A 16,380-nucleotide genomic window follows, 5' to 3' on the forward strand; every position below is an offset into this window, starting at 1 on the left:
CACTTCTGATTATTCACACTATTTTATTTGGGTTAGTTGGGTTTTGCACCTGGAGTTTTGGGACCCCTCTTTGGAGAACCCATTGACAAGTTGGTAGCAGAGACTGTCAGTGYCAGGGACAGCTTTGGCCTAAGCCCTTTCCTTCATCTGGAGGTCTGGGCAGTACCAGGTGGGTGTTTATTTTAAGCCTCTGGCCATTTTTAGGTGCTGTATGCATATCCTCCCCCATCCTTTTTGAGGAAAAGGGAGAAAATTATTTCTGGTAATAAAGGATGGTACAAGAAAGCAGCAAAAAGCCTGTCCAAAGGCTTGGAGCAGAAGCTAGGCAGTTTCATAACAAATGTAATATGCAGAATTTAAGTAATGAAGGTCACTAATATGGAAAGTGTTTATGTATTTTTGCAATTGAGTGGTAGCCTCTCAACTGTGACAATGTCTGTCTGAGGACACTTMCTCCTTGACGAGAGCTGGAACCTGCTGTGGAAGCCTCCTGTGTGTGCGGGAAGGGGCAGCGGAGCCCCTGGCASCAGGTGAGGACTTGTGTCACCATTCAGAGGCTACCTGGATGATTTTGCTGTGCTAATCCACACACGCACAGGCCCTTTCCCAGCCTTATCTGTGTGTATTCATTCTCGGTGGAAGTCTCTGAAGTAGGTCAGCAAATAGTGCTGATCAGCAAAGGCCGTGCTTGGGCCTCGTGTTATTTCAGATTTARCTGTTTTAGTGTAGCAAAGTGACCTTTGTGTGTATGCCAGAAGCACGTTCTTTTCTAGAAGGTTATTTATATAAGTAAACTGTTCTCCCTTTCCCCTGAAGGGAGTCTTTTCCCCTTGTCCTTTGTACCGTGTGACTTTATTGATCGCAGCGTGGATGGTGCCTGTTTATATGGTATGTGCAAAAAACTTGGATCATCTCTTCGAGAGGTTTTCTTTTTGATTGTGGAAATTGGTTGTTGGAATCCAACCAAGAATCTTCCAAGTCCATCAGCACTGCTTAGTTGCATGTCTTTTTGGCTCTCCTAACTGAGTGTTGGGCTATTTGATTTTTCAGCATAGGGGAAAGTTGTGCCAAATGTATATTTTCTTGCAAAAAGATATTCCAGTTCTTGGTGACTGAGGATTTGCCTGTGTTTAAGTCCATTGCTGTTACCAGAACCSTCCAGTTGTTCACTGCAGCAGAACAACCAGTTCACGATACACCCACCGTGCAGTTGCTGATGACAACATTGCGTGCACAGTGCAATGAAAAATTGCCAGTGCTAGGAGAGGCATTTTTTAGCCACAATATTTGCTGATTTTTCCCCGTCACCTGAATCAGAAGCATTCCATGCCCTACGCTTTTTTCCCCCCTTCTTTGTGCTTTCATTATATAGCAGGAATTCTCTTAAAAATCTGGATCTGCCACTAGTTCTAGCAGGTGTTTGGCTTCAGAGTGCCAGAGGTTTTTTCCTTATGCAGCTTATGGATGAGAATTTCACTGCCCTTAGGCACAGTTTCAACTGAAGTATATGAAAAGCGTGTTACCATGTCAGTTCAAATTATATCACTATTAAAGAAAAAATGAAAGGAAATTAAATACAAATAATCACACTAACATAACATTAATAACATTAAGGTTATAATTTAAATTAGAATGAGGAAAATCTGCGTCAGGGGTGCTGTCGTTCTTCGCCAGACTCCCCTGAGAGTAGCCCCTGTAAAATGAAGATATTGACATCTAGCAGTTATTGGAGACCTCTCCATGAATGGTATTATAATACTGTAGTATATAAGAATTAAGAGTCGTTTTCAAACTTGGTGTAATATACTCTGTAAGAACTGAGTATTGGGTGAAGTTCTGAGTAGCTTCTCTCCTCACAAGCCCGTTTATGTGATAATAGCCAACAAACTTTGCAGTGCTGTGCAAGGTGCGAGGTCCTCTTCTGCTCGTGCACTAAGCTGGGAATCGCCTCCCGCTTGCAGCAGCTTCCGCACTGGAATAACRCTGGCAGAGGCAGCTGCTTGCGGGATGGTGCCACAGAACCAGAGCAGCTTTTCTGCCTGTTATGGGGTACCCCCAGGGTCTACATTAATGTGTGGTCTGCCCAAGTTATTGGGGTTTTGCTTGTGCCCACTGTCCTGCTGTGGAAGAGGCTCCTGGCGCTTGAAGCAGTTGCATTGCATCCTCTCACTTGTTTTATTTTACTCTTTCTTTTATTTCTTAAGCAGTATGAATGTCTTCAATGTGCTTATTCACTTGCTGGGCTTTATTCCACTGCTGCTGACAGTGATCCTCTGTAACCTAAATGATGTTTCTTACTTGGCTTTTGTRAATAAATCTGCTGTCCCTCCTGGGTTGTGTTTCTAGTCTCTGTCAGTGCATCATGGGCAGGCTGCAGCCGTGTGTCCAGGCAGACATGGACATGAACAAATTCATTTGCAGAAAACAGCCAATCATTAGCAATTTATCAGTTTAGCAAGAAGAAAATATTTCACCACATAGTATTCGTGATAAAGGGCATGTTAACAAAACTTTAAAAATTATGATAGGTTGGTTGTTTCTTTTCTGCTAAGGATGTTGACRAAGTATTTCAAGTTGCATAGTTTTCACATGGAAACTATAAGGATCTTTAGAAGCCTTCAGTGAATATGAGATAAATGCTGAGTTYCAGGAGAACAGGCTCCTGTAATGCTGAAAGCACATGATTCATGACAAGAATTTTGCCAATTATTAGATTACTAAATAAATAATAAAAGGTGAGCTCTAACTGGAACAGAGTCCAACATATGGTGAAAGAAGGGATAAAAGTCCTTTTAAAAGACTTGTTACCCATGTTTGTCTTGCTTGCAAGTCATCTTAAGAAATGGTTTTAATGAAACAGCATTTTCTGCCTCACTTCTAGATTTTTGAAAAAAGATATTTCTTCCCTTCCAGCATTTCAAGAGTAAAGATGCGTTGCCTCATGAGACTTTGATTAAAACCTTGGTCATTTTATTATTATCTAGTTTTCTCTCCTCCTGGTAAATCCACATCTTAGCTGGCCTCTTCTCTTAAAAATAGGTTTGTTGGATGACTCATATGTGGAACTGCTCTCAATGGTAATAGTAATACTTGTTTTCARTATATTTTATCCATATCTTATAAAATTGCTTTTACATCAGCTATAAATATTGCTGTGCCTGTTCCCGCAAGGCTAAGCTGAAGGCTTTGGAAACGATTGGGCACTGCCTGSTTGGAAAGCAGGCCCTGACGCAGAGCTGCCAACTTGCAGGATCAGCTCTTAAGAGTGCAGTAGTTCTCACCTTGGTTCTTATGCAAAGCTAAAGAGCACCCAATAACTAGCATCCTGCAGAGCTGTGCTGTGAGCAATAGATGTTGCAAGGGATGTCGTTGTGCTGCAGGGGCAGCTTGGTGGTCCTGGCCCTGCAAAAAGGGGGGCTCTGCCCCTGGGATCACGGGGAGCCCTTTCAGAGCACTAGTGCAGATCTTAGAAAATCAACTGYGAGGCTCGCGAGGCCAGTCCTTCAGGATGAAGGCAGAGTCTGCCTGGCGGAGCTTAGAAGCAGCTTCACTGAAGGAAGGAAAATTCTAGGGTTCATATTTCTTATGGAAATATGAAGCAGAGTTGATATTCAAGCTGGGTTTTGGCTAAATGCTGCTGCAGCCTTTCAGTGAAAAGTTTAATCTCTTAGCCAAACCATAGTGAGAGAAAACATAAGTAGTAGTTGATAAATATCCAAAAGCTTAATCACCAGTATAAATTTTAGAGGGCACAGAAAAAATAATGGTCAAAATGTGTTGATCTCAGTCTGCAGCCTAAGTTATGCCAAAGAAAATGTATTTACGTTTAATCAACAGACATTTTTGTAGAAATAACCTTCTAAGAAGGCTGAAAAATAGCCCCCTAATTTAAAAACAAAATTATCTCCATTATCCTTCTTCATTTCAGTTTTGGCTTTGGTTTGTGCAAACCTATCGCATGGAAAAAGGGTTTTAGGCTGAGTTCTATCTCTGTGCTTGCAGACACGTTCTCAGGAGCAGCTGGGGCCGTGGGGCTCAGTGGCACTTTCCTGGGCAGCTGCTCTCCTGCAGTTGTGGGTATGGCTGGAGGAGTAGCTTAGGATCAGTTCTAATTAGCAGTTGCTACCTCTCCTATAGATGGGCTTCAAGTTTAGCTCTCAGGTTGAGTTGCTGGCTGTGGCCGCTTTGCATCTTTTAAGTAGTTGGTATGAAATATCTCTGCACTATCTCTTGCTTAACCTTCCTATGGCCCTTCAAGCTCCAGGCATGTTTTCCAAAGCCCGTCTTGCTGCTTTATGGCAGGAACAGGTCTATAATGAAGTATAATGGATTAAAAAAGAAAAAAAAAAAAAATCAGATTTGGGCTTAAATCAGAAGGCAAACTTCAGACCTAGCACTGGGCAAGCACTAAGGTGAAAACATCCTCACCGTGGAGTCGCGCCCTGYGGTGCTGCCCCTGGAGCAGCTTTTGGTTCAGCCTTGAAGGTTGCAGTCGTGTCCCTTCTGACATCCCTGTTGAAAACCTGGAAGAAATTTTGTGACTTTTGGGAGTTCTTTTATTAAGAATTGTTTGGCTTTCATCAATTCAGCTGCTTAGCAAGTGTCCTTTGAGTGCTTTTTCTTTTCAGGAAAAAGAGATGTTTATATTTTAATTTTAGTTTGAAATGTTGGCCTCTAGGTTTAATATTAATTCATATTTTTAATAATTGGCTTGGTTTCCAGAAATGCTGAGCTGTTGGCAGCTTCTGTGGAAAGTCAGTTCACTTGCAGGGTCTTTAAGTGATTCGAGCATCTAGAGTTAGCAAGTTGTTTTTGTAAATCTTAGCCATGACAAAAGCTAATCTGAGTCTTATTAGATATTTATTCATCAACATTGCTCTGGCAATATTTGAAGTTCAGAACTGCTAATGTAACTTTGTTTATCTGGTAACTCCCTATTTCACATGCTTTGATGAGCCTGCAGTGATGCACTCCTATTTTTTCTATTTTATTCTATACTAGTCTTTGAAAATGCATTAAACTGAACTGCTATTTAGCTGGTATATTCCTTCTGTAGGGCACAAATCAAATGTTAGAGGAGCTTATGAGCCTTCGGCAYTTAAAATAGATCATTTTGTCTTATCTGTTTGCTATTTTGCACTGTTACAWGGAACAGTTAGTCTTGTTTTGCTTATGCTCTCTATTTTTAGCAAGCATGCGGACTTAGGGAATGACTGATTAAAGTCTAGATRATGCTGATTCACATTAAGGAAAAAATGCGTGCAAGTGCATAGCTCACTTTCTCTTGATGTCTTCTTGGCACCCCCAATCTTACTTTAAAGTTATTCCTTTTCTATTCTATGTGCAAGAACTTTATTCCTAATTATGTTCAAGTCATTTCAGAGACATCACATCTACCTCTTCTCATCTTCCTGAGCCTTGCAACTCRGGCTTAACGCAAACCTCAGCTTCTAAAGCTACTGTTGTTTGTTTGTATATAGATATGGGACTGTTACTTTCCACTGTCCTGTTGGCTTTGGTTATGAAGAATAGTGGCATGTTATTATGGTATTCAGTAACTTTGTAATAGCCTTGGGTATCAAATGATCCCCAAGAGTTGTAGACTAAACTACATTTTGACAAATTTATTTCAAATTGTAATAATTTAAAGCCTTGGATGAAATTCTTAATCTTTACTTTGGAAAGAATGACTGATGAATACTTGCAATGTATTAGTCATAGGAAAACTCTACCTTTTAGGGATTCCTTTCATGTGATGATTATGAGTTAATTGGATGGCAATAATAAATACAAATTCTGGCATTAAGGAAAAAAGTGATTAGGTGGTAATTTTAGGGTGCACTAAAAGGATTCCTCCTGGGTGAAACTAAACCAGAAGATGTGCCCCAGCAGTGCCCCATGTGCTTCAGCTGTCCGTAGGTGGGCGTCCCGTGGGGCTAGCTAAAAATAAGCCCCTCTCCTCAAAACACAAAGGGTTTGATCTGCGGGCTCAGTGCCATTGGGCTCTGCTGCTCGGTAGTGCAAACTCTGTCTGGGAGGGTCTCAGTCATCTCTCACTTGTGATAATTAGATGGGAGGGGGAAAAAGAGCTCTTATTTTCTGCTTTTTCTATTATTACAAAAGCTTAATTCTCTGAGAATTTGTTTTTTAYTTATTTTTCATCAGCTCCAGTTGCTTGGTGTGACTTGCTGTGACAGCTCATGATGCATCCTTAGATTTTTTTCCAGGAAATGCTTTGCTGCATTTCTCCTTTACTGTCATTATCTGTGTAGGCAGCAGTGCCTACTGGCAGCGAGCAGGTGAATTTTTATTGTAATCATCTCTGTTACTTTATAAAGCATTTGTCCTGAACACTGAAAATTGAAATTTTCTCAGCTTGGAAGCCACAGTTTTCCTGCTTGAGGTCTAGCAAGTTTTCTTCAGTGGTCGGCTGCTCATGAGCATTAGATACTAACACTGAGTGTGTGCGAGTATACAAAGAAACCCCAAGTTTTCCTTGTCATGTTTATTAAACTGTTATTTCAGCTTCAGATGTTGGCATCTTATATATTCCAAGTGTAATACTGATGAATGTCCAAAAACTTTCTATTTTAAATATTTACCTTATGAAGATGAGAAACACAAGTAAGTTGATCACTGCGTATCCTTCTGGCAAATTTGTTTATGGGGAATTAAGCAGTGTGATATATACAGTTTTCGAAGTGCGGTGGAATAATTTGGATACTCTTCTGTTCTTGAGTTCAGCAGCTCTTTCCAAAATATCATTATAAATTGCCAGCACTTAGCGCTATTCTTTTCTCCAAAGTATTTTACAAATATAAACTAAACTTTACAATACATGATTAATATTGCTGCAGCCATGTTGTAATTGGGTTTTACATCTGGGGAAACTGAGGTAGAAACGTTAAGTGCTTCAGCCCAGGCCACTGGAGACGGAGCGCATGTATCTCGTCGCTGTTAGTCCTGTGCTGAAATCATAGGATTACATCATTGCTGTATTCCCTGCCCTTGGATCTATCGATAGCCCATTGAAACCAGTGGGGAAAGGTGCCAGGTGGTGTCGGCCAAGTTCGTGTCTGAGCCGGAGCTGACGTGTCGGGGCTCGCGCGGCGGCAGCCCCGGCCCTCGCTTGGCTGCTCTGCGGGGAAACTTGCTATCAAATGTAGATTTATACTTCACGTGTCGTGCTTTAGTTCTGCGTAAATAAGGGTTAGACTACGGTGCACAAGTGAGACCACGGGAATAATAGACTTTATAGGAAATGTCTTGATAACGTGATGTGAATGTGARTTATGCTTACCCAGGTCTGGTGCAAAAAGCCCTCTTTAAAGTCCTGTTCAGTCTCGTGTGCTAAAATGTGACCTTTTACCCTGCTCTGGACAAGTCCTTTTCAAGAAATGTCTAGCTCATATGAAGATTGCTTGATGTAAAAGGAGTATGTTAATTGAGTGCTCGTCCCCGCACTCACTGGTGGGGCAGCAGGGGAGCTGACAGCTCCGCAGCGCGCGAGGCAGCGAGCGCGGCTACGGGGGCCTCCGCAGCCAGGGCTGCGCGCGGGGCTCGGACCTCCCGAGGGGAGCCCCTGCGGAAGGGCCTGCCGCATCCCTCCTCCGCTGCCGACTCATCAAGTTATGTGCATGGAGCTCAATCTCTGCTTATCCACCATAGAGGGGTCACACCTGCTTTTGGGACYGTTCTAGTAGAATCCATTCATGTCACAAGAGCTCAGGTGTCTGACAGCTCTGGTGGAGCTACTGAGTCCRGCTGAGACAGACCTAGATCCTCTGTAGCTCCAAATGGGCCATTCWTCCTCTCCTGACTCTCAAACTCCGTTAAGCTGCGAATGGCTCAACTAGCAGGGGCTGCTGCCTGATATTCWGAGAGCCCTGCTCTGCTGAGTTCTTTCCTTCAGTGACTTCTTCCTACCTACAGTAGTATCTCCCAGCCTGGATCATTCTTTGATTCTGTGAATTTTTGTCTCCCTGTAGAAGCAACCCTGCTGCATTCAGTCACAACTCATGATTTGCAGTGAGCAGTAACCAGTAACTAATGAATTACATAAGGATAAAGCAAGCGTATGATTAATGCTACTTTTTCAGTTTGTATCCCAGATTATCTTTCTGAGGTTGTTGATAGGCCAAGGAATAACATTGTTGTGTTTAATAGATTATTCTGCTACTGATGCATCTCACTTATTTTTTGAACCTTTGTGAGCATCTGGTGTATCTTCAAGACAGGTATRGGARGAAAAAAGTATCCARATGTTCTGCCTAAAAATACAGCACRTATTTGTTCATAAATGTACTTTAATCGTCATGAATATATGCATGGAGTCTTCAAAGTTTTTGACTTGTGTTTGTAGTAGCTACAATTTGATCTTTCTTAATCTTTTACAGACAAGAGCAGAGCAGTCCCAAGGTGCCTACTTCTTGCCTGAGTTTGCACTTTCTCCGCAGGGGAGTTTTCTTGAGGATACAACCGGGGAACAATTCCTCACGTACCGCTACGATGACCAGGTCAGTGTGCCACATATGAACACGATGGAGCATTATCACATTTATGAGGCTCTGAGATGCACGAAAGTCTTATGAAACAGTATAAGAAATGAATTTCTTGTTATCCTTTGAGGATGCACCAAAAATGTAGTGACCTGAATGATAAAAAAAAAAAAAAAAGTATTCATTTAATTGTAGAAATAATAGACCAAAGTCATCTATGGAAAATCTTAATAGGATGTAATAGAGATGAAGGAAACAATATTTTAATGATATAATAATAGCTTTATAGATAATACTGTGCAGAATTAAATTGAGGTTGTTATCCTTTCTGTGAATTGTTTCTGTTATCCTGATAGTTTTATTTTGTGGATATAAATTTATATTAAGTCACATCCTGGTAATTCCCATCTTGTGGAAAGTTTAGCAAACTTCATTAATGCATGGATACTTCAGAAGGGAGACTGAGTGAATTATAAAGAAACAGACATGAAGTGCAATAATGGATGAAGCAGAGTGTTTAGAAAGCAACAAATAATGTATTTTAACGTTAAATATCTGTAATGCTTTCTCCAGAAACGTAGAAGCATTATGTTAAACATGGAATATAGATATAAATGTAAAGAAAGCAACATGAAAGAAATGCTGTTAATCTTGGCAAAGGATCTGAAGCAAACTAGGAAAAATGTTGCATGCTGTGGAAATTTACTCATAACACAATGTGTTCCAGAAGTCAGTTGAACTCCACATCAAAACTGTCTGAATTACATTCATAGATACTTACAGTGCATTTCTTAGGGTAAGCGGAGGGAAATTGTTAGGAAACAATCCATGTAGAAGTGAGAGAGGAGCAAATCGTGCCCTCYGGTCACAAGATGCAGCTCTAAAGTGACTGGCAACTTTATCTGCTTGTAGTAGCTACTAAGAGGAAAAACAATTTGCTCATCAGCTGCTCACAAGAAAGWAAAGGCAGGGGGAGAGAGCTGACTCAGAGGATCTGTTTGGGAAGACAGAAGAGAGGAGAAGAGAGATTAGACAACATGATGAGCTAGAAGTTATTTGTTGGGATACAGTTCAAATGATAATTCAGACTTTAGCTACCCTATAGGCTCTTAACTRTTCTATAGCAAAGGTGTTCAGGTAAGATGTCCTCTGGACTAAGCACCTGGGAAAGCAATAACATGCAGATCTGTAAAATGCAGYTGCAACTGAGGCAGCATTTAATGATAGTCACAGAAAAAGCTTATAAAGGTTTCACACTTTTGATCAGAATAGTTTCCATTGAATGGAGCAATATTTAGAGAAGAAAGCAATATATTGTATGCAACTGAGGACAGTATGAGACTTCGAATAGATTATTTGTAGTATGTGAATAGCATAGCTGACTAAAAGCAAAATAAAACTTAATTCTGTGTACTTGTCCTTCCTGCCACCAAGGAGTTTTGTTTCATCTCCAAGACAGGAGATCAGTCAATCCAATCTGTTGAGAAAATMATACTGCTCATTATATACATGGAGGGAAGTGAGGCAGAGAGAGAGAAGAGAGTTGGTCATGACCTACATCTTTTGGCAAGACCTTTGCAAGGAAAGTGATCCTTCCATATCAGTGTGTCCATTCCCTTTAGCAACATTCATTGTCCCAGAGGAAAAAAAAAAAAAAAACCACCCAAAACCCTCCAGTTTGGTGGAACAGTGGGTGTAATTTTTATTTAGCATCATTGTTGTGATCCAGGATTAATTTCCTTACATGGTCCAAACACAGGAATGTTTCAAAGGGGTTTTCTTTGGCTGTTCTGTGTGATATTTTTCAAGTGGGGAGCCAGTTTAATCAGGATCATTCATTCCTTTGTTGGTAAGTAATCTCAGTAAAATAGAACTAGCTGTTACTTAAATATTCAAAAATATTTGCTATCTGAAAAGGCAAGCTTACAATTAGAAATGGAAGACAAATAAATGTTAGCAGGAACACACTGTACTCTGTCCTAGCCCAACAGAATTGCATATGGATTCATGCTGTACATGTAAGATAGTACATTTTGTACTGGTTTAATCTGGCAGAATTCAGCTCTCATTTTTGCAGAGAATTGCACTAACCCCCTTTACATACTGAGTTGCTATGTGTGTACTGAGGAATTACATGGTTATGAAAATCTTTGTCTGGATAGCGTCTCAATTCAGCTAATATATCTTCTCCCTCCCTTATTTATTACAATTATAGAAGAAGATACTTTACAGGGCCTGATTAGATACTGTYGTCTTTATCTATTGAGGTATTTCTCTGATTTCTGGATGGAAATGGATGGATTGGATGAAATTTGTTTCTGGTTGGTGATAAAATATTTTGATGCATTTACTCATGTATTTTCRGGAAAAAAATACCCAGTAAGCCAAAGCAAACACTTCTGAGGGCTCCATAAGGCAAGGTGTACGTGCTGCATTTTGTTATAGCTCCTGCCTTGTTCGGCAAGCATCTGTGCTCTGCAGACTGCATTTCTAAAGTTCTACTGAGTCAATGTAATTTAAATCTAACTTAGTACCAAATAGATTTTGATGTGTAGTCAAAGACTTCATTTGCCATTAGGAATTCAAGACTGAAAAAGCTGCTCTTCTGCCATCATTCTGAATGAGGTTTTTAGCAAATGCCTAAATAGCTCTTCCCTCTGCTTTGAGATACGACTTGAACATTGCTATAAAGAGTAGTTTACTTTCTGGGTTGTGTTTTTTCTTTCTTTTTTTTGGCTTTCCACCTCTTAATCTACTATGAGGCATTTTTTTTCCAACATGCTAGTAGTACTGGAAAGCTTTCGTGCAGAAATAAAACGTTCTTGTTTTCTGACACTTAAGGTATTGCTTCCAAGTATTAAAACCATTCCATATGACGGACCACCAACAAGGGCCGCAGTGAGAACTTGGTTGTGCAAGAAACGTTTGAAGTACCTCTCCTTGGCTGGCGGGGGAGACAGCGCTTGGGGGGCAGGCAGGGAATTAGAAAAGAGAAGATCTTCTTTGTGAAGAGAAAGTGCTTGCTTCACTGGTTAGCTTTCTAGCTGACTGTGCTTCTTCTATGTTTTATGATGCTTACTAATTTACTAATAAAAAAGCCCTGATTTAGGAATTAGAAATTTAGCTCTAAATGATCCTGTCTTGGCAAAGAAAACGGAGTGTTTCTAAACAAATTAAAAATGCAGTCAGGAAAGTGGTAAATTTTGGCATTTTGAAAAACCACCCAGAAAGTCTTAAAATAAGGAAAATCTGCACTTTCAAATTTGAGTGTTTAGATATGCTAGGTAAGGTGGAAGCCAATGAGTCTGTCTCCAACTAGATGTGCAAGTTATTATACACAGGCTGGTGCAGTTCTTTCAATATCCAGCCTTCCTCTGGATTTGCCAGAAACAAATCTACCATAAAATAAAATGCAGGCCAAACTTGGAAGAGTAAATGAATGTGGTGTCCTCCATGAGGAGAAATACTCTGTCCTGGTTTGCCCTTGGGGAATGAGGTAGGAAGGATGGAATTTAAAAGGTTAAAGGAGGACTTCAAGAATGACTGTGGAGATGGCCAGAAAGGAGTTTTTTTAGAACCTGTTACATTTCTATATGCAAATTAAAAGTAAGTTTTTATAAGAATGGAAGATACTGTATTGACTAGTAATCCAGGAAATGCTGGGGTTGGGTAGTCTTTGTACTGAAAGAATGAAAGCAAGTTCAGTAGGCTTGTTCTGTATTTTCATTGTTGTGGTTGTGTCTAGCAGACATGTTGGTCACAGTTAATCAAACRGCTTGAGGAAATCTGGGCTTGCGTTCCTTGATCATATACATGTTGTTTAGACTCATTCTTTCCAGTGAAACCATGGGCTTGACAGTGTCAATGCATTATTCAAATATAATTCCAAACCAACTATATTACGTTGCTTTCGTGATCCATAAATAAACTTAGAGCAGCAGTCTATGTTTCACTCTACATATTACTGGCTGTAAATAATATTTGTGTTATTCTGTGAGTCTTGCATGATTTGCAAAGTAAACTGGGATACACTGTGGACCAGTCCTGCCATGGATGCTGCTGTGTTAGAGGAGATGGTGTTCCCGTTTCTCCACCTTTTTCTTCCCTTGCTTTTCGCACTGCTCACCAAGCCGTTGGTGGGGCTGCATGTAAGTCCTGGCCTGGTTGTCAGTAGCAGCAGCTCTTCAACCTCCTGCCAGTAGATGCTTTTTGTGACCTTGGTTGGTCACCAGGATCACCTTGCCCATCCTGTGCGTAAACCAGCAGAGCTCATAGTGTCCAAGCACCAAATGTGCATCTCCCTGCCTTTCACTGCTCAGTTAGAAACATTCCCCTGAATAGGGCGCTGATCTTGYCTGTCCCTGTGCTACATGTTGAGGTTAAAGTAACTGAACATTCAGCACCAATCCCTTGTTAATCCTGAGGCAGCTCCAGTGTCTTACCTGGTATTACTCATGTGAGTAACAGTTGTAGGATCAGGATCCCTTCTAATCCTGCAGAAGTTAAAATGAGATTTTAGATGTTCAAAGCATGTTAAGGCCTGTGTTGGTAAGGCTGCGTGAAGATGAAATTCATGATTTATCATGTTGGTGAAAATTTAACTGAGTGGTATTAAATGTTCCCCAATACTTTTTTGTACACTTTTTTGGTAGGGAGCAATGTAGAGGGCTTAATTCTGATTTCTCTGTTTTTGAAGTTTTTTTTTGTTTTGTTTTTAATCAATTTAAACATAGTAATGAAATGTGTTTCTGATTTGGAGTGGAAGCAGGGAAGAGGGAAGCAGGGATTAAGAACAAATGAAACCATTAAAGGATTTCAGGCAAAACTACCTTCATGAACTATGCTGCCTAAGCCCATGGGTCTGGGCTTGTTTTGAGCCTGCGTGTGGGGTGCTGCGGGCACGTGGCTCGTGTGAATGAACTCGCGCTCAGCTCCGCGGTGCCTTCGCTGCAGGGTGAGTTGTGTGTGGTGAACAGAAGGCTCCTAATGTGTTTGTATGCTGGCAAAGTGAATGGGAGCTGACACTTTAAGCACTGTCTATTTAAGCTTATGGATTTGTATTTGACAGAAAATACTAAAATTCCTGCACGCAGTACATAGAGGCTTTTTTTCTTTGTATTCTAAGAACTTCAGAGTTTCTTGTTTTGTTCATATTAYTGCTTTAGTCCCTGCTCTGCCAACGGGCTCTGTGTAAACCTGTTTGCTGAAACCCAGAGGCTTGTCCTTGTGCTATTTGTAAAGTAAGCGCCTTTAGAGGGAATCTGTTATAATACAATTTGCACAGAAAACACATTTCTTATTATTTGGAATTTGATTAAATACCTTCTATGACTAGTACATATGGCTGTAATCCTATTCCTGCTGAATTCTGTGGAAAAATTCCTTGGCCTGATGCTTAGTCCTGCTGTGGCTGTGATAATACTGGCTTCACCAGCTGCCAGGGGCTCCCAGGTAGCACGACCAGCCTCTGTATTAACCTTTTGTAAGAACTTCACAGCAATGACAGGAGACTGGGCAAAGACCTGGGTCTCCTGGGTGCCAGACAAATACAGAAGCTGCTTGAGATGCCGACAAAAGGCTCTGCAGAGATGCATAAAGCTCTGCCCTACGCGCCTGCTCACAGTGGGGCTGGGAGCAGCTTGGACCCAGCACTGCTGGGACTATTGGCTTGGGTAGAAAGGGGATTCTGCTTAGAGGAAATACTGATTTGTAGGGACTGATGTGAGAAATGAATCAGGGATCTTTTTTTTTTAAAGAGGGAGAATTCAACTGAGTTGTTAAAACACAAAACTTGACATAGTTGATTTGATTTCTTCTTGAACAAGTATTTGAGGGAGGGCACATTTGTATCTTTATTTGGCTTGAAAGACYAGTCTATCTCAAAACAACAAACTTAAAATGCCTTATTTTCATAGTCTTTGCCCTGCATGATTTCCATAATAGACTGGATTTTTTTCACTCATTTTGTTCCGTTTTTATGTTCTGAAGTTGTCAATTTGTTATTTTCTCTGAGCGRCCAGAAGATTCTGTATCTGGACAAATATTCTACTGTAAAATGTTTAACTTGCTTCTGCCAGTGAATGAATAACAAAACACCTGATGAAATGAATTATCAATATACAGACCAGACCTTCATTTGACTTCCTTTCTTTGCTGGAGAGCAATGATTAAATGGTGAGAGATGGAGCCAGTAGGAGGGGAATTTCCCCCTGACGCTCCTGGTGCATCCCCAGCRGCTGGCACATGCACTTACCCAGGAATTTAGACAATGATAAAGGCTCAACTTCAGCCTTCTAAATTAAGCCTCTGGACAGTCTGGGAGTAGCAGAAATGATCCCATGCTTAAACCCTCTGACGCACCACTGCTCTCATCTATCAATGAGAGTTCATTGAGATACAGGAGAGAAGAGCTTTTAAATCAAAGATAGGTTCCAAGTACCGTAGGAAACATGATGYTTGGAACTGGGAGGGGAAAGCCGTTCTTCAGACTGTGCCCAGAACTGAGGACCTTTTAGACCGATAAAGCGCTGTTGGTGAATTAATCAGGTTGTTCACACAGTCTAAGTGATGCCAGAACATTTAGAACATGTTTTTGCTGCTCTCGGTCATGGCTAGAACAGCTCATATCTAATTCTTCGGTAGCACGGGCAAGTTTCTCAAGCTGTTTAGAAGCTTTGCAAAGCTTGCACAAATCAGGGCCTTCTTGTGCTAGTAAGTTATTCAGAAGGAGGGAGTAGAATTCTTTTTTGSTGCTTTGCTCCTGCCACAGATAACATTTAAAGACCCATGAGATTTCATAGCAGCTTCTTGTTGTTAGCAGCATGTTAAACATGGAAAGCATTAGTGGAAAAATAAAAATTCTTCAGTTTATGTTGGCTCTGAGAAAATGCTGAGGAAAATGCCGTCTTGATCAAAATTAATCATTCTATGAAAGGTATTTCTGATATCATCTATTGTTTTGCAAGGCAGTGGGTAATTTAAATGGAATTTACATGCTCTCTACCCCTGGAAAGCTGGTGGATGACATCCCTCGTGTCCCTTAGTTATCTTTTCAGACCTTCCCAGCGTGGAGAACAGGTTTGTCAGACGTCACAAGGACRTTCTTGGCGGAGACAGATACTTAAAACTGCGGGAGTGTCTTCCAGTTCATAGGCTGCTGCTGTGGAAGGCTGGGCAAAAAGTTTCCTGAAAAAGCTGCCCAGCTTGGCATTGTTTTCAGAAGCYGTGGAAACAGCACAGGGCATCGTTAGCGCTTGCGTAATGAATAAGCCCTGGGACAAGTAAAGAACATGGTCTTCATGGCTCCAAACASTCACTTCACTTCACACCATTTAATAATAATTGTCAGCATTGCCAGGAAGACTGATTTATTTCCACTGACTGACTTCAAAAGCTGTTCTGCTGCAAGAAAATTGCATATGTTAATTACTAAATTTGGTAGTATTAATGAAAATAGTAAACACAGGTTGTTGAGAGGATCATTGACAACTGTAGTTGCTGGTTTTGGAGTTTGGAGTGTGTTACAGGTTGTGATACTCTATGATCTGAAGCATTTGAATGGTCATGACGTGAAACAAGCTTTACTGGGCTTTGCAGCACGTGTTAATAGCGTGGTGTTGAGATAATGGCAAAATAAGGGGCCTGTCTCTGTGTCCCCGTAACTACAGTTTCTGTGGTCGGGTTCAGATGTGTGTTTCTGTCGGGTAACCCGATGGTCTGGCTGCACTGACYGGGAGAGCAGGAGGAGGTTTCTGTTGGTGCCTCCTTCCCAGGCAGTTGTCCGTGTGGAAGCACCAGGGGAGCGTGAGAGCCGCAGGGGGCACAGCTGGAAAGGGAGGAGGTGGAAGGGCCCGAGCAGAGGGAAGTGTCGCCGTCACCACAG

The 16,380-nt window shown here is 41.1% G+C and overlaps 1 protein-coding gene across 2 annotated transcripts in view; it reads left to right on the plus strand.

The window, feature by feature from the left end:
* The window catches only part of ADAMTSL3 (ADAMTS like 3), a 169,949-nt gene that overhangs the window by 17,950 nt on the left and 135,619 nt on the right, over positions 1-16,380 (plus strand). For both annotated transcript variants that reach the window (XM_026045667.1, XM_026045668.1), the window contains exon 3: positions 8,397-8,516. In XM_026045667.1, coding sequence (XP_025901452.1) covers positions 8,397-8,516 — 120 coding nt within the window. The remainder of the gene's footprint in view (positions 1-8,396; positions 8,517-16,380) is intronic.

The sequence above is a fragment of the Nothoprocta perdicaria genome, unplaced genomic scaffold (genome assembly GCF_003342845.1).
Source record: "Nothoprocta perdicaria isolate Ctin4 unplaced genomic scaffold, notPer1 scaffold_41, whole genome shotgun sequence".
NCBI classification, from domain to species: Eukaryota; Metazoa; Chordata; class Aves; order Tinamiformes; family Tinamidae; genus Nothoprocta; species Nothoprocta perdicaria.